Below are 20485 nucleotides of genomic sequence, written 5' to 3' on the forward strand. Positions count from 1 at the left end.
ACAATTAACCAGTGGAACAACCTGCCTCCAGAAGCGGTGAATGCTCCAACACTGAAAGTTTTTAAGAAGAGACTGGACAGCCATTTGTCCGAAATGGTATAGGGTTTCCTGCCTGAGCAGGGGGTTGGACTAGATGACCTCCAAGGTCCCTTTCCAACTCTGATGATGTTCTGTGAGAAGACCCAAAAATGGAAGCTGGGGGTGGGAGCCGTGGTTCTGCAGATCTCAAGAACTCTTCTGATCGCTGCAAAATAGCCTTCGGCCTCAAAGGCGACAGGGATGGCCCTTTGGGAGCAGGTGGAAGAGGAGGGAGCACTCTGCACATGTTCAGAGGTGTTCCTTCATGCCTTCTGAAGCTCCAATGGGCAGCATCAAGCTGGGAGGATGAGGGCAGAGTCAGAAACGAGGAGATCCCCGGCAGGCGGGAAGGCGTGATTCACTGCGTCGCAGCTCAGCTTCCACGCTTCATTAGCGGCCCTCGCCTGTCTTGTTTTGAAACCGCGAAATGAGGCACGGCGATCGAGTGGGGCTTTAATAACCATCTCAGCGCTGACATTTAGATTACAGATGGCATTTTCAATTAGGTGGGCACCCTCTGGGGGTGGAAATTGGCTGCTGACGCGGCTTCAGACTTTCCCGCGCTCTGCAAGGAAGGAAGAAGCGAGAAAAGGAGGAATTCGGTCCAGGCAAAGTAGGCGCTCAGCGAAGCAACGAAGCTGCAGAGCCCCCACCCCAGGCGTGGCCTGGGAAACAGGGAGCCAGTTTGGGGGTTCAGCAGGAGTGGAGTGTCCAGTGGTGGGATTCAAACAGGCGAACAACCGGTTCTCTGTGTGGATGCCGCTTCCGGAAATTTCATTCTGGGCCAGGGCAACAAAAAAATTAGCTACCGGTTCTGCTGAACTGGTGGGAACTGGCTGAATCCCACCACTGGGGATATCTGGATCTGAAGGTTGACAAGCTGGGGATTTCTCATCTTGAAGGCCTCACCACCCTTCCAAGATGTGTCATTTGGGGAATTGTGTGTCACTCATTGCTCCTGGCGATGGAGCAGGTGGCGGCTGTGGCCAGGAAAGCCTTGGGACTGGGATTGAGAGAGCCGTCCCACCTTTTATCTGGATGACTGCAATGGCTGCCCTTGAAGACTGTATAGAAGCTTCAGCTGCCTCCAGGATGTGGCTGCAGGAAGATGATGGGCAAGGCAAGAGCAATAGCATTTATATACGTTGTGCTTTTCAGCCCAATCAACTACAGCAATAGCAATAGCCCTTAGACTTATATACCGCTTCACAGGGCTTTACAGCCCTCTCTGAGGGGTTTACAGAGTTGGCCTGTTGCTCCCTGACAATCTGGGTCCTCATTTTACCGGCCTTGGAAGGATGGAAGATTGAGTCAATCTTGAGCCGGTCAGGATCGAACTGATGGCAGTGGGCAGAATCAGCTTGCAACAATATATTCTAACCACTGTGCCTCCACGGCTCTTAATGCAACATCCGATCAGCTACAGCAAGAGCAACAGCACTTAGACTTATATACCGCTTCACAGTGCTTTACAGACCTCTCTGAGGGGTTTAAAGAGTCATCCCATTGCCCCCCGACAATCTGGGTCCTCACTTTACCGACCTCGGAAAGACAGAAGGCTGAGTTGACCTTGAGCCAGTCGGGATCGAACTCCAGACTGTGGGCAGAGTTGGCAAACTGCAATACTACATTCCAACCACTGCGCTACCACGGGAAAGCACCCAGGTTCCCAGGAAGCCTTTTTTTGTGTTTGTCAGTCTGGCTCTCTGCTCCTTGAGATGATCTTGATGCGACATTATCTTTTTCTGCTTTCCGTTTCATCGGTTGCCCGGCGTTCTGAACGCGCAGCCCAGGAATGCAACTGAGGACAAAGCAAAGAAGCAGAGCCAAGCATGGTTGGAAAAAGCAGAAGCCGCCTGCATTCCTTCCCTGCTGATTTTAATGTTACTCCTCGGAAAATCCATAATGCTGGGAGATAAAAAGGAAATAATTAGGAAATTAGCAAACGCCTCCGGAGAAGAAAAAACGGCTGTGGTGGAGCTGGGGGCACCCCGGCCCTTCCCTCTCTTAATTGCACTGAAGTTTCAGAGTAATTAGATTTTAAACGATGGCCTGCCTGCTGTTTACAGTCCCGTCAAAGAAAAAGGGAAAAAGGATAGGAAAGGCAATCGTTGGAGAAATCAAAAGAGTTTTAAAGGTTTGGGAGTTTAATCTCCACGTTGCTTTCAGCTTCCTGGGATGTTTACAAAGGAATTCAATAACTCAGAGGGGTATGGACAGGGCAAGGGTCAAAAAAGTCAAAATGGAGGCCACCACATTGATGCTCTGCCTGTTTTTTTAGGTGTGTCCAAAGCTCCATCCTGACCGGTTTTGACTCTGGAGGGATTAGAGAAATGCTTTGATAGCCAGGTGTGTGGGCGGGGAAATGGGCGTGGCTTTTAAAAGAGGGTGTGTTCAGAATGACAACAAGGAAGGGGCGTTTAATAGGGCGCCCCATATTAGTCGAGAACCCCCCGTTCCTCTCTCTGCAAAGACAATGCTTTGCTTCCCTTTTTCCTACTTCAAATATTTAAATTTAATATGGTAGCATTGATCGTACTTTGAACCTTCGAAAGTTGCAGAGAGATAAAGAGATCAATCTACTCTTTTTCCCTCATGCTGGGTTGTTGTTGTTTTTGAAGATGGTGACCTTTGCCAGATCTTGTGGCAGGGAGTTCCAATGCTGGGTTGTTGTTGTTTTTGAAGATGGTGACCTTTGCCAGATCTTGTAGCAGGGAGTTCCCAGGTCCACCGACTTCCCGTTTCCTTAAAAAAAAAAAACCAAAACGGTATCGGTCTTTAATCACCCCTGCTTTCTTTCTGAGCAATTGGCCGCTTAACGCATTGGAATTGTCAGATTCATTAGGCTTCATTAGGTAAAGCGGGTGGCATTTTTGAGAAGAAAAAGCTTTATAAATATGCATCCCGGTCTTGTTTCGGAAAGCTCAGTAACCGCTAAATTTAATGAGCTGCTCCTTAATTGCCCTGAAGGGGAAGAAAAAAAATGGCTGAGATGATGAGATAATTATGCCCCGAACTATGAACTTTTTTGTATTTGCTGGCGAAGAAGCCCGGATGAGAGATGATTTTGCTTGCAAGGTTTTATTTAAAAAATAAATAAATAAAAATAAAACACAAAACCAAATCAAAATGAAAATGAAGCCAAGCTCCTGCTAATGAAGGCATGCTGCTATTCTCAGACTCCGTGGCACGAAGAAGAAAAAGGAGTCTGAAAAACCATCGTCCCCTGCTACCGTGTTCGTTAAAAGAGGCTTCCCCAGTTAGACAAGCGGCCGATTAATTTCCTTAACAAGCTGTTCATCCCAGCCAGCCAGCCAGAGGCAAATTCAAGGTTGCTGTCATGGTTCCGACAGATGAAACTCTTCAAAAGAACTTCGAGGCATTGTTTACCTTAAAGAATCTTTATTTTGAGTAGCATAACATCGGCACTGCATAATTGAAGCCAAAAACTGAATTCCCCTTCCCTGAGCCCATAGTATCAAAGCACAATTCCCTCCTCCAATTAACGGTCATAAATCACATTCCCCAATTAGCTTGACATGTGGGCCTCCTCTCCAGTTCTCCAGCTCCCCCAATTCTTTATCAGCTTTGGGCTCAAGAACCTTGATTCTCACGCTAGGTTTAGTGTTGTTATGTCTAGCTGGACTCTCGTTCACATCCCCCCTGCCAGCATCATCAAAATCTAAAAGCAAAAGGTAAAAGATGGCTACATTTCCCTCTGTTGTCAATGCAAAAACATCCGATGTTAGCAGCGTTGACAGTTGCACTGGCGGTGCCGCTAACAGAGGGATTGCATCAAGATCACGTGACGTTTTAGTATCATTTTATAAAGCCTTGGTAAGGCCAGACTTGAGCTACCGCATTCAGTTTTGGTCACCCTATTATAAAAAAGACACAGAAATTCTGGAAAGAGGGCGGAGAAGAACAGTCAAGGTGAGTAAGGGGCTAGAGGCTAAAACCTCTGAAGAATAAGAATAAGAATAAAGCTTTCCTTGCTTGTACCAATATCACCACCCTTTTTCCCCTCCTCGTGTGACCGTAAGCTGCAATATATATATTCCCCCGCTTAAGCTGGTTTAACAGGAAAGAGAGATTTTTTTTAGTCTCGCTAATTAATTGGAAAGATTTTTCTCTTTCTCCGTTGTTTTTTTCTTTTTTGCAACCGTTCATGAATGAATAATGACTTGGGCTCATCAGCGAAAATTCCTGTCCTTTTTAAAACTCCATAATTCCATTTGGGGAGAATACAGGAGGCGGCGGGTGGGGGGGGGGAGGAGAAAGGCCAATTCCTGGGATATGAGAAAGGTATTAATTTCAAGTGGTGCTCGCCGAGGAGCGTTCACCGTTTACAAAAAAGGTTTAATGTCTTGCTGATTAATTACCTTGCCAGGGTTTACGAGCAGACAAGGAAGGTTTATGGGGCCAAACATTTTTATCTGGCACGGCAAAGCCAGCCAGCCAAGATCATTAGAAGCTGGGCAAAGCAAGGGGGGGGGGGAAGGAATTGGGCTGTGGCCCAGAAAAAGAGACCGGCCTTTTCCAGATGGGGACTAAACTAAGTTTGATTCGGCAACTTGACCCAACAGCTCCAAGGACAGGCTGTTGTTCCTTGCCCTTAAACACCACATTTGATTTATGGGTGTGTTCAACCCTGTAGGTCAGCAAAGAGGGGGGGGGACCCTAGATGCCAGGTCAAAAAAAAAAGAGGGGAAATGAATCTTAACAGGGGGGGGAGGGGAAGCACCTTTGGGACAACCCTGACCTGAAAGATGGAGAATTTCCATAGACCCTTCCTGGTTTCTTGATTGCAAAATTGAGATTGCAAGATTCTGTTAACGCAGCCTTTACAACACAGTAGAATTAGCTCAGCTGGTGGCCGTTTTCTGTCTGGTCTGCTTCGAAAGGCTGACGAGGGCTGCCAGACCCTTAACCTCCCACTCGCTCCCCGACTTTTCCCTTCCTTCCACGTTACCTCGCCTGAAAAAAAATCAGAGCAGTTTTATTATTTACCACCCAAAACCGGCAAGGGGCCTGGAGCCTTGTTCAAACGTTGACACGTTTCGGGGCAAAGAGGACCAACGTAGAACTCTGTAGATAACTGAGCACTACCTTGTTTGGGGTTGAAAATCTCTCCCACCCACCCCCATGGAGGGGGGGGGATTGGTCCAAAATGCTAAAATGCAGCTTCTACGCTTGGATAAAAAGGCGCAGGCTGACACTTCTGGCTGCGGGAATGGAAGGAGGGTAAGGATTGATTTCTGGCATGGAGGATGATGGATAGGCCACCAAGGGGGGGGGGGTGTCCCAAGGAGGAAATAGATTAACATGCAAGAAAGAGGGGGTGGGTGGGTGGGTGGGTGAGCTAGTGGGGCACTGGGGAGGGGGAGATGGGTTTCATTTTCCACCTGTCAGGATTAGCAAAACAAATTATAGCAGGAAAAAAAAAAACGCCTCCTGCCCTTGCCAGGAGCTGTTCGCTTGAAATCTAAAATAAATAGGTAAACCTCTCCAGCGACCAGCAGGATAAATGGTGCCTCAGTGACAGGCAGTGATTAAATTAAACAGTAATGAACTGGTGAGAGATGGGACTGCAGGAAGAAGAAGAAGAACTGGGGGGGGGAGGATGCTGGGGAGGAGCGGGTTCTCTGCCAGGCAGAGCTATCTTTCCCTGCCTCAAAACAGCCCACCCCAATACCAGGTTTTCTTCCCCCTTAAGCTGAACTTCTGTGTGTGGTGCCCAGCAAAAAAAAGAACAGCTTAGATGACTGGGGGAACCATGAGGACCAGTCACTTGCCGGCAGGCTTGCTTTCTCTTTCTCTCCGATGCCCCTGATGGTGATGGTGGGGTAGGGACAAGCAAAGAGGACTCTTGACGTGTGAATTAAATTCCGGGACAGGCTCCCGGGAGGAAATTGTAAGGATGGGCCCCTCTGTTTCCATCTCAGGGGTTTGATGATCATCAGACCAAGCTGGAAACGGCCAGCGTGTCTCTGGTGCCCTCCCAGAGGAACTGCAATGAGTTCGGCCTCAGCCCCTCCATTTAAGGCAGGGGTCCCCAATCCCCGGCCCGTGGACCGGCATCGGATTGTGGCATGCCAGCAACTGGTCCACACAAACAAGCAAAGCCCCATCCGCGGGATGCAGGCAGCACACAAAAACCACACACCCTCCGGTCTGCGGAAAAACCTCTCTCCACGGAATCGGTCCCTGGTGCCCCAAGGGTTGGGGGCTTCTGATTGAAGAGCCTTCGAAGCAGAATGAGGCCACTCGGCGTCCATTATTCAGTTCCAACTCTCCCAGCTAGGCAGGCAGAGAAAGCTAATTGAAAATGTCATCTGCAATTTAAATTGCCCCAAAGGAGCGAGTCGTACCCAGGGCTTTCTGGAGCCCGGGAGCTATAAAAGAAGCATCGTGTGTGCGTGCCCATACATGTTCCTGCCGCAGGGCCCCAGAGAGAACACAGCGTCGCCTCGCCTCCTTCTCCCTGTCTCAATTCCTCCGATATCAAATCTGAATTTAATGGGCAATTCAAAGCTGCTTATTGACTGCGAACGCAACGGGGCCGAGGCGACGTCAAGAGGGCTGCTCTGCAGGCAGACGTGGCGCTAATTGAATATTACGGGACGGGCGCGAAAGTCGAAGGGAAGAACAATGTGAGGCTGGCGATTCTTCTCCGTGGAGCATCTGGAGAGTCAACTCAGCAGCCTCCCAACCAGCTCCCTGAATCCAAATTGGAAAAGCAAACGACATCACCATCCTATTAAATATCTTTGACCGGATCTGGACAAATGAGATTCTCCTGGGCCTAAGGAAGGCGGAGCTTCTCCAGATTAGGCGGCTGGGGATCGTAATGTTTGGAGAACGGTTGCAGGAATTGGGTATGTCTAGCACAGTGGTTCTCAACCTGTGGGTCGGGACCCCATTTGGGGTCGAACAACCATTTCACGGGGGTCGCCAAACAACGCAGTCCGCCATTTCCCCCCCCTTTTCCTTAGCTGCGCTCCTCCCTTTTATTCTATTGGCTTTCGAAAGCCAATAGAATAGACACTCTTGAATAGAGTCCGATTCAATTGGCTTTCAAAAGCCAATAGGAATTGTCCAGGCTGTCTCTGCCCTGCTGAGCCCGCCAAAAGTCCCGTTCTGCAAACGGTGCTGCACCAGTTGAGTAGTCCTCGACTTACGACCGGTTGAGTAGTCCTCGACTTACGACCGGTTGGGGGTCGCGGCATTAAAAAGGTTGAGAACCACTGGTCTAGTCTAGTGAAAAGAAGAACCAGGGGTGATGTTATGTCCTGGGCTGTGATTGACACAGCAGGCGCAAGAAGCTGCAGAGAGACCCGGGCAGACCACGTGGGTGCCCGGACCAGACAGGCTGTCTCCAGCCTATTGCGCATGCGCAAGGCGGGAAAGATACGTTGCATCGATTGGTTGATGCTGCTCCCTGAAAGGGGGTATAAAAGGGATCCGCGCCATTTTGTGTTGTTCTGTTGGAGATTAAATAAAGAAGCAACTGTTGTTACTCCTGCCTCGTCTCAATGCCTTACCAACGCACAGAACGGAACGGGTGACATGACAGCAGTGTTCCAATATCTCAGGGGCTGCCCCAAAGAAGAGGGAGTCAAGCGCTTCTCCAAAGCACCTGAAGGCAGGACAAGAAGCAACGGTTGGAAACTAACCAAGGAGAGAAGCAACCTAGAACTAAGGAGAAACTTCCTAACAGTGAGGACAATTAACCAGTGGAACCACCTGCCTCCAGAAGCGGTGAATGCTCCAACACTGGAAGTTTTTAAGAAGAGACTGGACAGCCATTTGTCCGAAATGGTGTAGGGTTTCCTGCCTGAGCAGGGGGTTGGACTAGATGACCTCCAAGGTCCCTTCCAACTTTATTATTATTATAAACTGGATGCCGTATTCCAAGTGTGGCCTTACCAAGGCCTTGTAAAGTAGTAGGAACACTTCACGTGATCTGGTTGTTCACATATTTGAATCCCACCACTGCCCCATTCCCCACCCCGTCCCAGCCCAGTTCTTTCCATCTTGGGTCTCATTTCCAGCCTACACTGGAAACTCTTCTCCATAGTATCCGAAGCTGCAGGCTCTCGGGGTCACACGATCCCCTTTTGACAAGCAAAGTCAACGGGGGAAACCAGATTTGCTGGGTTACTAACTCCACAACTGCTGGAAGGTGGTAAAATGGAGCAAAACCCAACTGAACGACTGTCTGGCTGAGCAACGGATAATTTGCTAAGTTGAGGACGGCCTGCATTACGAGTTTCAAAGTTTGGTGCAGATTCCGCACTCGTCCCTTTTATTTTTATTTTTATTTTAATTCCGAGCAAGGCCCTCCCACTGCAGACTTTGAGCACAACCCCCCACACTTACAAGCTGGAGCCCGGCCTTCTTGCAAAGAACGCAAGAACGGGAACAATTGCAGGCTTGAGCCGTAAATCAAAGGCAGCCCCTGGCAACCTTTCTGACATCCAGTAATGCGGAATAAATTTGCGTTGGCTCAGCACAAATGTGTACAAGCACCGAAGGCTCCCATTACTCAGGAGGCGAATTTGTCAGCCCGCTTAACACTCCCAGTTCAAAGGGTGGGCATCATCCAGCCTGCCCAGATGTTCTTTCCCAGGTAACGGAAAAAGACACGCCAGGTGGTTCTGCTGCTGCTCGGAGCTGCCTGCAAAGGCTCTGGTTATTAGCTTTTCCTGAATCACAGCGTGCTGAAAAAGCAAATTAAAACACAATTGACCAACTTGAGGTTCAAAGAAACCGGTCAGGATACAGCGGGAGGGAGGCAGGCTGGGGGAATTCAATGAGACAAAAAGATGAGCTAAAATACAGGTCGTCCTTGATAAACAATCGAGCGTAGCTGCAGGCTCCCGGGGTCACACAATCTCCTTTTGACAAGCAAAGTCAATGGAGGAAACCAGATTTACTGGGTTACTAAGAGGCCGTTGCTAGGTGAATTTTGCCCGGTTTTATCCCTTTTCTTGCCACAGTCAGAACTGAAGAAGAAAGTCCAGTTGCCTTTTGGAAAAAACAATCAATCGGAATCCCGGCAGAGCTAAGTGAGTAACGTGGTTATTAAGCGGGACTTCCCCCATTGACGCTGCTCGTCAGACGGTCGCGAAAGAGGATCCCATGAGCCCAGGACACTGCAACCGTCATAAGTACGAGTTAGTTGCCAAGTGCCTGAATTTTGGGGAGGCTGCGTGAAAAATGGTCGTTTTTTTTTCCAGTGCCGTTGTAACTTTGAACGGTCTCTAAATGAACTGCGGTTAAGTCCTGTAAATGCTATTAAAAATCCATTCTGGGGCTCTGTGTGTGTGTGTGTGTGTGTGTGTGTCAGAATAGCAAAAAATGCCTTGGAAGCCAAGAAATTGCCCTGGGGAAAAAATAAGACTCGCTGAGCTCTTAGTGCCACAAAGAAGAAGAAGTCAACTTATTTTCCTAAGCACCAGAATGCAAGAAAAAGAAACAATGGGTTTAGCTAGTCTAAAGAAAAGAAGAAATAGGGGAGACATGATAGCAGTGTTCCAGTATCTCAGGGGCTGCCTCAAAAAAGAGGGGGTCAAATTATTCTCCAAAGCACCAGAGGGAAGGACGAGAAACAATAGTTGGAGACTGATCAAAGAGAGAAGCAACCTGGAATTAAGGAGAAACTTCCTAACAGTGAGGACAATTAACCAGTGGAACAGCTTCCCACCAGAAATCGTGGGCGCTCCATCACTGGAGGTTTTTAAGAAGAAGCTGGACAGTCGCTTGTCTGAGATGGTATAAGTTCTCCTGTTTGAGCAGGGGGCTAGATTAGAAGACCTCCAAGGTTCTATCCTATCCTATCCTATTCTCTTCTCCATTCCATTCCATTCTATTCTTCTATCCCATAATTCTATTCTATTCTATTCTCCATTCCATTCTATTCTTCTATCCCATAATTCTATTCTATTCTATTCTATATTCTACTCTACTCTATTCTCTCTTCTATACAGTATTCTATTCTATTCTATATTCTACTCTACTCTATTCTCTCTTCTATTCTATTCTATTCTATTCTATTCTATTCTATTCTATTCTATTCTATTCTATTCTATTCTATTCTATTGAAACTAATCAAGGAGAGAAGCAAACCTGGAATTAACTCCCTAACAGTGAGGACAGTGGAATGGCTTGCCTTCAGAAATTGTCTTAGCTTTTTTGGCTACTGCCGCACACGGCCAGCTCATACTTAAGTGATCGTCCACTAGGACTCCGAGGTCCCTCTCACAGCGTTTTTGAGCCAGTTTTCATCTAATCTGTACTTTGTACCTTTGGTTTTTCCTGCCTAGGTATAAAACCTTTGGGACACCAGGATCGGGAGGATTGATAATCTCCATATGCAATAAGGGCCCTCGTCCAACTTCTGAGATTCAATGCTTTTATACTCTTATTGCCTTGGAGAGAAGATAACCAGTTCAAGTAATGACAGAATCCCAGTTATTCTCTGCCTGGGCAAACTCTCTTGAATAGGCCGTGTTTGGTTCATCACATCTTCAACAATTCAGATGGAGTCCTTTTGCTGACATCTTCCTTCCTCCACCGCTTATCTCCACCCACGGAAATTGGTCTTGCAGCTTTACTTCGTAGGGAGCAGCTGGGCCCTCTGCAAAATGTGAACTGCCCAGATAGAGAGGGATGGGGGGATTTGGCTTTTTATGGAGATGGGGGAGCATTGTACAACAGTCCAAGCAAATAGCCAGCGGTGGGAGGGGGGGCGAGCTTTTTTTAATGGTGCTATAAATTGCCAAGTTATTTAACAACACCCAATCAATTTGATCGTATTGAAGCGCATTTACTGGGAGAGTTAATAGAAAAGCGGGGCGAAGTGGGGGGGGGAGGCAGGGCGCCCATTTAAGGGGGAAAAAATGTTGATGCAGCAAATTCTTGCAGAGTTTCGCATCCCCCTTCTTTTATTCGGCCCCCATAGGAAAAGTCAGCAGGTTTTTTTTTTCCTCAATAGGCCCTCGCAGAGCGTGATCAAAAAATAGGGGTTGGGTGGCGAGAGAGAAAACCTTTTAACGTCCCTTTTGGGTCCCCCTGATTCAAACTAGACCCAACTTCTGGAGAGTATTTTCACTGCTGAACTGACAGCCGGGGAGATAGAGAGAACCATTAATCTGCTAATTTGAAATCAATTTAAAGTACATTTGCTTAATGGGTGGGAGGGAGCCTGGTAAATGATGGAGAAGTGGCTACTTTGAGGAGAGAACAGCCATGCAAAAAAAAAAAAAGAGAGAGAGAGAGATTTCCCGGCACTGGGGTTGTTATTAAAGGGGACGGCTTATTTTTCCGAGGGGATTTGCTGGGAAGCTTCACTAATAGTTGCCGGCTTGGAAACCCAATCCGATCGGGACCAGACAGGTGGAAAAGAGGCTGGAGTCACTCCCGGCTCTTGATTAGAACTCAGGCCCTCGGGCCAAAGTGAATGCACAGTGGGACCACGGGTTGCGGCCAACGTCCTCTGCGACGATTCAATGGTTTGAAATAATTTAAAAAAAAATTATTTTAATGTTTGTCATTCGCGTTTCCTTGGCTATTCTTTCTTTAATGATTCTGTTCCACCATTTCTTTGATATTAGTGTAATTAGTGATGAATTCTCCCACGGCGAGTTGGCTGTTGAGTTGTCCATGGCGAGATGTCCTACCTAGACCCAACTGAATTCCGCCCCAACCATCTTTTGTTTTTCATGGGGATGAAGTGTCTCCCCTCATAGGCCTGGAGAGAAACGTCCAAATAGGCTCTCAGGTGTCTGTGTGGCTGTTTCTGGGTCTTTTTCAGTTTTCAAAGTAGAAAGGAAAGAGGAAGTGGCTGGACGAAATTAGTGCCTGCAAAAGGGGGCAAATTGGGTTCCGTTCTGGACTTGAAACCTTGGGGGGGAGCAGCAATTGAAAACACACACACACACACAGAGAGAGAAAGAGAAAGCCACACACACACACACACACACACACAGCAACACAGAGAAAGCAACACACACAGAGAAAGTGACAGAAAGTTAAAAAAAGACACACACACACACACAGAGGGAGAGAGAGAAAGCAACAGAGAAAGCAACACACAGAGAAGGCGACACACAGAGAGAAAGCGACATAGAGAAAGAGACACACACAGAGAAAGCGACAGAGAAAACTAAAAAGAGAAAGTGACACACACACACGGAGAAAGCGACAGAGAAAGCAACACAGAGAAAGCGACACGCAGAGAAAGCGAGAAAGCCACGCACGCACGCATACAGTGACAGAAAGTGACAAAGTGACACACACACACAAAAAGTAACACAGAGAAAGTGACACAGAAAGACACACACACACACACACACACACACACACACACACACACGTGAATTCCTCTTCTCTTCTTCCTGCCTCTTAGGGCCATCCCTATTCCCCTGTAGATGCTATTGATGGATTGCTGTCTCCACCAGCACCTGCTCTATCACCAAAGCTTGGAGTTCTCTTCCAAGAGGATCCCCTCCCCATGGGGTGCCTGGCTAAGGGTCCTCGTTGGTGGGGTGGGGAATGTGGGGTCTGTGGTGTCCGAGCCCGCCAAGCCCCCAAGCTCAGAGAGCGCCAAGAAGTCAACAGAGCTCCTTTATTGGAGCCCAAGGAGATCTGGCTGGAAAAGTACCCGGGCTAGCCTGGTTGGCTGCATCTGCACCTTGGACTGATATTGGATTGTCATCCATCTTGGTTAGGCCTCTGGCGGTTGTGTGAATCCTCCCCTGCTAGGTCTTCTCTTATCCAGCAGAGAGGAGCAGCAGGTACGACTTTGATCCAGTAACTTCACATGGGATGGTGGTTGAGGTGATCACGGCTAGTCCTTGACTTAACAATGGTTCATTTAGCATTTTAGTTAACAACGGCACTGAAAAAAAAAATGACTCGGGACCGAAGTCAATGTGGGAAGCCAGATTCTTTTGACTAGATCGATGGGAAGAAAAATGGCCACAGGATGGACACGTTCATCCGTTAGTTACTATGCAAGGGGTTGAAGAGGGCTTGTGCTGGTCTTCTTGTATGTAACGTTAATCTCACATACAAGCTGGGAAAGGAAGGAACTTGAGCACGGACCGCAATGTTCAGCCAAATGCCAGGATGAAACTATGACTTTCCAGAATTAGATAGGGGCAGGAAACTTCTAAATATTGCTTGTGGCTTGCCCAACCACAGACAATATTTCAAGATACCCTGCCTCTGAGCCTGAAGGTTTCACCAATGGCAACCTGGCTGGAATGACCCTCGGTTTCCCTCCGGCTTTCCAAACAGCAACAATTTTGACGAATTCCCAAACAAGGCAGGAAGAGATAAGAGTTTTCCCTTAATAACTATGGCCTTCGGGAGATCAGGAAACAAAAATGCCAAGGGGCCCCAAAGTCATGAGGACTAGGAGCCCACCTAGACCCCCACATAGCCAAGCATTAGCTGATCACTACGTTGCCCATCTTCCTTAGCTGGCAAACCACCCCAAATCTGCCTTCAGAATAATACAGTCCTCTTTCAGTGGGCAGGTCACGTTTCACCTTTAAGAGGTTGCAAAAGGGACATAGGTACGAGGAGGGGGTTCTTGTAAAAAACCATCCCCAACTTCCTTGCTTCATTCCCCCCCTTTGGCCAAAGCCAGGGAGAGCTGTGAAAACACACAATACCTCCTTCCTTGGCTGCAAATAAGCAGCACCAGCAAAAAAACACTTTTGTTGTTGTTGTTAATTGCGAAGTCGTGTCCGACCCATCGCGACCCCATGGACAACGTTCCTCCAGGTCTTCCTGTCCTCTACCATCTTCTGGAGTCCATTTAGGTTCACGCCTACTGCTTCAGTGACTCCATCCAGCCACCTCATTCTCTGTTGCCCCCTTCTTCTATTGCCCTCCATCTTTCCCAGCATTAGGCCCTTCTCCAGTGAGTCCTTCCTTCTCATTAGGTGGCCAAAGTATTTGAGTTTCAACTTCAAAACCATTTTACACAATAAAATTGGGGATGTTCAACCCCGCTGGCACCGAGGGAGGGAAGAGAGTAAGTGGTGTTTTCACACTCGGGCATCAGAGAACAAATGAAGTTGAGCTATTTATGTCTAATGCATCGGGTGGGACCTTTGACTTGTAAGCATCAGTCTGGTTTGGAAGCATCCCTGCTTCAGACAGGAAGGCGCAGGTGCAGAGAGTGGTGAGGACAGCAGAAAAGATCATTGACAGTTCCCTCTCTCCCATCCAGGACAGAGCACAGAAGCGTTGCTTGAGCAGGGTCTGCAAGATTATCTGGGACACCACGCATCCTCTCCACGACCTGTTTTCCTTGCTACCTTCTGGGAGGAGGGGCTTTGTGGTATGCGTAGCAGAACATCCAGATTCTGCCATAGTTTCATTCCCTACAGCATTAACCTTGTGAACTCTCAAGCTTCCTCCTTCCGTTATGTACTCAAGATGGACAGTATTTAATATTTATTTGCTACGTATATGTAGGGGTGTGGGCTTACCCAGGGGTAGGCAACCTTGGCTCTTTTATGACTCGTGGACTTCAACTTCCAGAATTCCTAAGGCAGCGTGAGGGAACTATGGCCCCCTCATGACTTGTGGACTTCAACTCCCAGAATTCCTGAGCCAGCATGGCTCAGCTTGGAAACCTCTCCCTTTCCCCTCAGCGTGGCTGGCTCAGGAATTCTGGGAGTTGAAATCCACGAGTCATAAAAGAGCCAAGGTTGCCTACCCCTGGTCTACACATATGTTGTACATAGTATGTTTAGGTGTGTGTCATGTAGGTGTTTTATATTTGAGAGCAACTAAATTTCATTTTTGACATGTGCCATCCTGCCCACAGTAAAAAAACGACAATAAAGATTATCGTAGCTTATCTTGTTGAATCTTATTACAGAGATTTGGGCCTGCGCTCAGCCGACTTGACTCAGCCATAACTCCTAGCAAAGCATCAATTAGCAGACTGGAGGATGGGAGGGGGGGAAGAGTTGTACCCAGCCTGTTTGCCCCCATCTACCCTGGGGCACATGGCATGCAGAATGAGAACAGAGGCAGCTTCAAAAGAGATGGTGGGCGCACGAGAATCCGGGACTCCGAGTGCCCGCTGAAAAGATGGTTTTGCTGCCAAGAATTAGCCTGAGCCGGTGGAAATCTATTTTTAAGCTTCCGCTGGAGAGGAATTGCAGGGGAAGAGGATCAAAGGAGCAGAATTTATCACCCTCCAAAGAGAAGGAAGAACGGGTTCAGGCCATCTGCTTCCTTTAGCATCTGCAGTTTACCGCAGTGCAACGATACAGCGGTACCAACTACGAGGAGATTGCTTGTTTACTAACAATTTAAGCTGGGGTTTTCAAAGTGTGAGCTGTGTTACTGAAGAGTCTGTAAGTTATGCTAGGAGCCGAAAAGTTCCCACCAGCCCTCATACAGGTTGTGAAGAATGAAGTAGGGAGTACATTTGTCTGAAATGAGCAGGGGGTTGGACTAGAAGACCTCCAAGGTCCCTTCCAATTCTCTCATTCTATTCTTTCCATATTCTATTCTATTCTATTCTCAATAAAGATTCTATTCCATTCCATTCCATTTTTTCCATATTCTATTCTATTCTTTCCATATTCTATTCTATTCTTTCCATATTCTATTCTATTCTTTTCATATTCTATTCTATTCTTTCCATATTCTATTCTATTCTGCATTCCACATTCTATTCTATTCTATTCTCAATAAAGATTCTATTCCATTCCATTCCATTCTTTCCATATTCTATTCTATTCTTTCCATATTCTATTCTATTCTATTCTATTCATATTCTATTCTTTCCATATTCTATTCTATTCTATTCTGCATTCCATATTCTATTCTATTCCATTCCATTCTTTCTATATTCTATTCTTTCCATATTCTATTCTATTCTATTCTATTCTATTCTGTTCTGTTCTTTCCATATTCTATTCTATTCTGCATTCCACATTCTATTCTATTCTATTCTATTCTATTCTATTCTCAATAAAGATTCTATTCCATTCCATTCCATTCTTTCCATATTCTATTCTATTCTTTCCATATTCTATTCTATTCTTTCCATATTCTATTCTATTCTATTCTATTCTATTCTATTCTGTTGTTCTGTTCTGTTCTGTTCTATTCTATTACTCTATTATTTGTCTGTAAAACAGAAACAGAGGTGGGACATTTAGGGGGCTGGAGGCTAAAATATATGAAGAACGGTTGCTGAATTGGGTATGTCTAATTTCATGAAAAGAAAGACTAAGACTGATATGATAGCAACGTTCCAATATCTCAAAAGTTGAGAACTACCTGTGAAGATGGTATGGATTTTTTTCAGCTCCCTCTTCCTCAGAGCTAATATATACATATACATATACATGCATATATACATGCATACATACATATATATATATGTATGTTTGGCTGATATTAGGCATAATGTCCAAAGAGGAAGGAAAAAAATTCATTTGTAATTATGATAGTAAAGAAAACAACAAAAGAAAGCTTCTGCAGCCAGGAGTAGTCTACCTTTAGAAAACGTGAAGAAGAGAAATCTTTGAAACCTCAGCAGAACGAAACTGGAGAAAGAAACGAGGCCAGGAAGACACCCACGCACAGAGACACAACCGAATGTCAAAACCTGTGTTTTCTTTTCCAACAGTCTCAAAAAGAAGACACACACACGAATTCAACAACTGAGAGCGGTTAACTAAGGAACGAGGAAGGCGAGAGCAGCCAACTCAAAAAAAGAAAACAAAAAAAATGGATAGGGACAGCAAAAGGGAAGAAATTGTGCTCTTTAATTGCCGGGACAAACGATGGCCAAGGGTTGACACCTGCTCGTCAAGACCAGACCCCCAACATGGAGAAAAATGTTCCCCCCACCCCCAGCTAAATCTGGGTCTGGCTATTCTCACCCAGGGGGTTTGACAGGGCCTGGCTCAGATCCAGCAGGGCCCTTCAAGATCCTCCTTTGGCTAAGAGAGAAGCTGGCAACTGCCCAGGGAGCAGCTCCAGGAATCCCGGAATCCAGCAAGGAGGAGTGAAGCCAGTGTAAATCAGCCAGCAGCAGCCTTGGAACAGCCAAAGATTCCTGTTGGTGGTAAATCACTGGCAGTTTATTGCCTTTCCAGGAAAGCAAAAAGGGGGAAAAAAATGGAGAGGCTCAAAAAATGATATTCCGGGAAGGAACAGAAGAAAAAAAAAAAAAAGCAGGAAATTAAAGGTGAACTCAAGGCTGGACTTGGGAGAGATTTCAATCCGCTGGTCAATTCAAACACCCTTCTCAAGAACGAGAGGGACCTTGACCCGGAGGACTTCTTAAGCTTTGGGAACGTCAACTCCCAGAATTCCCAGGGCTTAACTCTGGCCTGTTTCTCATCACACACAAAAAAAACGGGGTTTGCAAATACCAAACAGGGGACGGGGGAAATGCGAAGAGCTGGGGTAACCCAAGCTAAATAAAATAAAATGCAAGGCCGGGAAAGATTTTTCAGAACCGGGGAGAGAGGGAAGAAGCAAATGAAGAAGGCAGCCTTTGATTATTTTCTTTCCACCAAAGGGGGAGAGGAATTTTTGTTGCTGGCCAGATCCTCATTGTTTCTCTCCCTCCCCCCCCAAATAAAACCCTACCTTGGAAGCAAGCCAAGGGGAGGTAGGAATTAAAGTGCTAGTGGAAACCAAGGTGAGGAAGGGGGGAAGTCAAAATTGGGAATCCAAGGGTGTTTTCTCCTGGACCTCTGAAAGGGATTCTTGGAAAACCACAGGCAGGATTTCTGGCTGATCCCAGAATTGGAGGTCCATCTCTGGACTGCCCCATCTTTCTGCTCGGCCTTGTCTTCTCCCCGTCGTGTGCGTGGGGAAAGACCCCCATTGACAGCATTGATATCACCAGGAGACCCGGAAGGAGGAGAGCGGTTCCAGGGGTCCCATTCTGCCAACAGGGGAGTGGTCCACGGACAGGGAGCTGCGTTCCCAGCAACGCCCGTGGAGCTGGATCAGAACCCCATCCCGTCCCATGAGAACATGCACCCAAGTATCTCACCCGAGTTTTTTTCTCTCTCTCTCTCTCTCTTTTGGAGAGGGAAAATGGGCCCGAGGAGTTCGGTGGACTATAAGCCGGCCCCGCTGAGGAGGGGGATCTCCAGTCCGCTTCTTAGCAGCACCAGGTAAAGGCCGAGGCCCCCCGCCCCGGCCAGCAGCACCCCCAGCACGGCCTTGAGGAAGGAAGTCCGGCTGCGGGTGAAGGAAGGCGGCCCCATGATGCTCAGCAAGGCCGTGCCGACAGTCAGCGTGTAGAGGATGGAGAGCGCGGTGTTGAGGGCCACGATCTTCCCGAACTTGGCAAAGGGGGCGATGATGCAGAAGAAGAGGGGAACGGTGGCCACGATGGTGGTGATCGCGCTAGAGACCACCGCCACGCCCACGTGCCGCACGGACTCCACCGTCCTCCACTGGCGGCTGGAGCTGGGGTCCTGCGGGCAACAAGGGACGGGGTCAGCTCTGTTTCCCGTCCCCTACCCCAGGCCTTTAAGACCGTCTGTCCCATTCCAGGGGATGTTTCCCCTCCCTTGGACAGGGGTCTTGCAACTTGGCCCTTTGATGACTCGCGTGCCTGGCGGAGGAATTCTGGGAGTTGAAGTCCACAAGTTATCAAAGGGCCACATTTGAAGACCCCTGCCCTGGGAGAACAAAGACATCTAAGCCGTGCCTGAAAGATTGTACATGCATGTGGTTTCCCCCCCCCCCATGTATACTTTGACACACAGAACGGGAGCATGCTATATTAGGGTAAGTCTCCCTGGCGGGTTCTCCCCGATGCATGCATTGAACTGGGGGCCTTCCTGGTCCCACCTAAAAACCAGTGGCCAACTTGGATTCTCAACTCCAGTCCCTGGAAGCAAGGGGCCAACTGAATTTTGGACCCAGTGTTTGAGAAGGTGGCATTTCCTGGATGGCTCCGAAATATTGCTCAGGGCCAGGCTGGGCCTTGAGAAATAATTAGAATAGAATAGAATAGAATAGAATAGAATAGAATAGAATAGGATAGGATAGGATAGGATAGGATAGAATAGAATAGAGATGGAATGGAATAGAATATGGAATGGAATGGAATAGAATAGAATAGAATATGGAAAGAAATAGAATAGAATAGAATAGAATAGAATAGAAGAGAAGAGAGTATATAGAGTAGAATAGAACTGAACTGAACTGAACTGAAGAATAGAATAGAATAGAATAGAATAGAATAGAATAGAATAGAATACTCTGGAAGGGACTTTGGAGGTCTTCTAGTCCAGCCCCCTGCTCAAGCAGGAGAACCTATACCATTTGAGACAAGTGACTGTCCAGTCTCGTCTTAAAATTAATTGTCCTCACTGTCAGGAACTTTCTCCTTAATTCCAGGTTGCTTCTCTCTTTGATCAGTTTCCAACTGTTGTTTCTCGTCCTTCCCTCTGGTGCTTTGGAGAATAGCTTGACTCCCTCTTCTTTGTGGCAACTGCTGAGATACTGGAAGACTGCTATCCTGTCACCCCCGTTTCTTCTTTTCTTTAGACCAGCCAAACCCAATTCCCGCAGCCGTTCTTCGTATGTTTTGGTCTCCAGGCCTTGGATCATCTTAGTCGCTCTTCTCTGGATTTTTTTCCCCCCCAAACTCTCAACATCTTTTTGGTGATGCGGTGAGTTTGAGCGCCCTTAATAGCTCTGTCTCCCTGTTCCAGGATTGGTGCCTTGTGTGATTCTCTCCTGGACGCAGAAGCGAGGAAGAGGAAGAAGACGCCCCGAGGCAAAGCCTTACCTCCGCCAGGTGAGGGGGCAGGCTCTCCCCAGCCAGAAGGAAGCCCTCCACTAGATGCACGCAATAGTCCACCGAGGAGCCCACCAGGATGGAGAGCGAGACGGCTTCCACGGCCCCAATCTCCCAGCCCGACCAGTACATGACGGTCACCACCAGACAGACGACGCCTGGCGAAAGAGACCGGCAGCCATCAAAGCTCACGCTTCTCTCCCTGGTTTCAGGGCTCTGTTTCGAAACTGAAACCAAAGTTTCATCCCTCCTAGCCTGGCACGGATTTGTTACCGGTGAAAGAAGCGACGGTTTGGGGAATTTTTTGGAACTGGGAAAAGGCGGGCTCAGCACCACCTCTTGGCAGCTATCTTACTTGCCCAAAGTCCCTCTAAAACAGGGGTCCCCCGACCTTTGTGGCTGGGGGGGGGGAGAAGAGGGGAACTGGGGCAGCATGAGCAGTGCATGAGCAGTGCGCAAGCTGAGCTGCACGCGTGCAAGTGGAGCTGCGCGCAACGCAAGCAGAGCTGCGTACGGGTGAGTTGTGCTGGGTGTGCATGCACACCGGCCAGCCTCTCGTGGGGCCACAGCCTATACTAGTGGGTT

The 20485-nt window shown here is 47.7% G+C and overlaps 1 protein-coding gene across 6 annotated transcripts in view; it reads right to left on the reverse strand.

Annotated features, from left to right (window-relative positions):
* Positions 1-8651: 8651 nt before the first annotated feature.
* Positions 8652-20485, reverse strand: part of DISP3 (dispatched RND transporter family member 3) — a 92904-nt gene continuing 81070 nt past the window's right edge. For 5 of the 6 annotated variants that reach the window (XM_039367780.1, XM_039367778.1, XM_039367779.1 and 2 more), the window contains 2 exons: positions 19892-20058; positions 16382-18566 (listed from right to left, as the gene is read on the reverse strand). In XM_039367780.1, the coding sequence (XP_039223714.1) occupies positions 18204-18566; positions 19892-20058 (530 nt within the window). In that variant the 3' untranslated portion in view covers positions 16382-18203. Of the gene's footprint in view, positions 8802-16381; positions 18567-19891; positions 20059-20485 lie in introns of those variants that run through there. The other variant, XM_039367783.1, reaches the window with a different exon arrangement.

The sequence above is a fragment of the Crotalus tigris genome, unplaced genomic scaffold, assembly GCF_016545835.1.
Source record: "Crotalus tigris isolate CLP2741 ecotype Arizona unplaced genomic scaffold, ASM1654583v1 scf7180000020588.15403103151:6194809, whole genome shotgun sequence".
Lineage (NCBI taxonomy): Eukaryota > Metazoa > Chordata > Lepidosauria > Squamata > Viperidae > Crotalus > Crotalus tigris.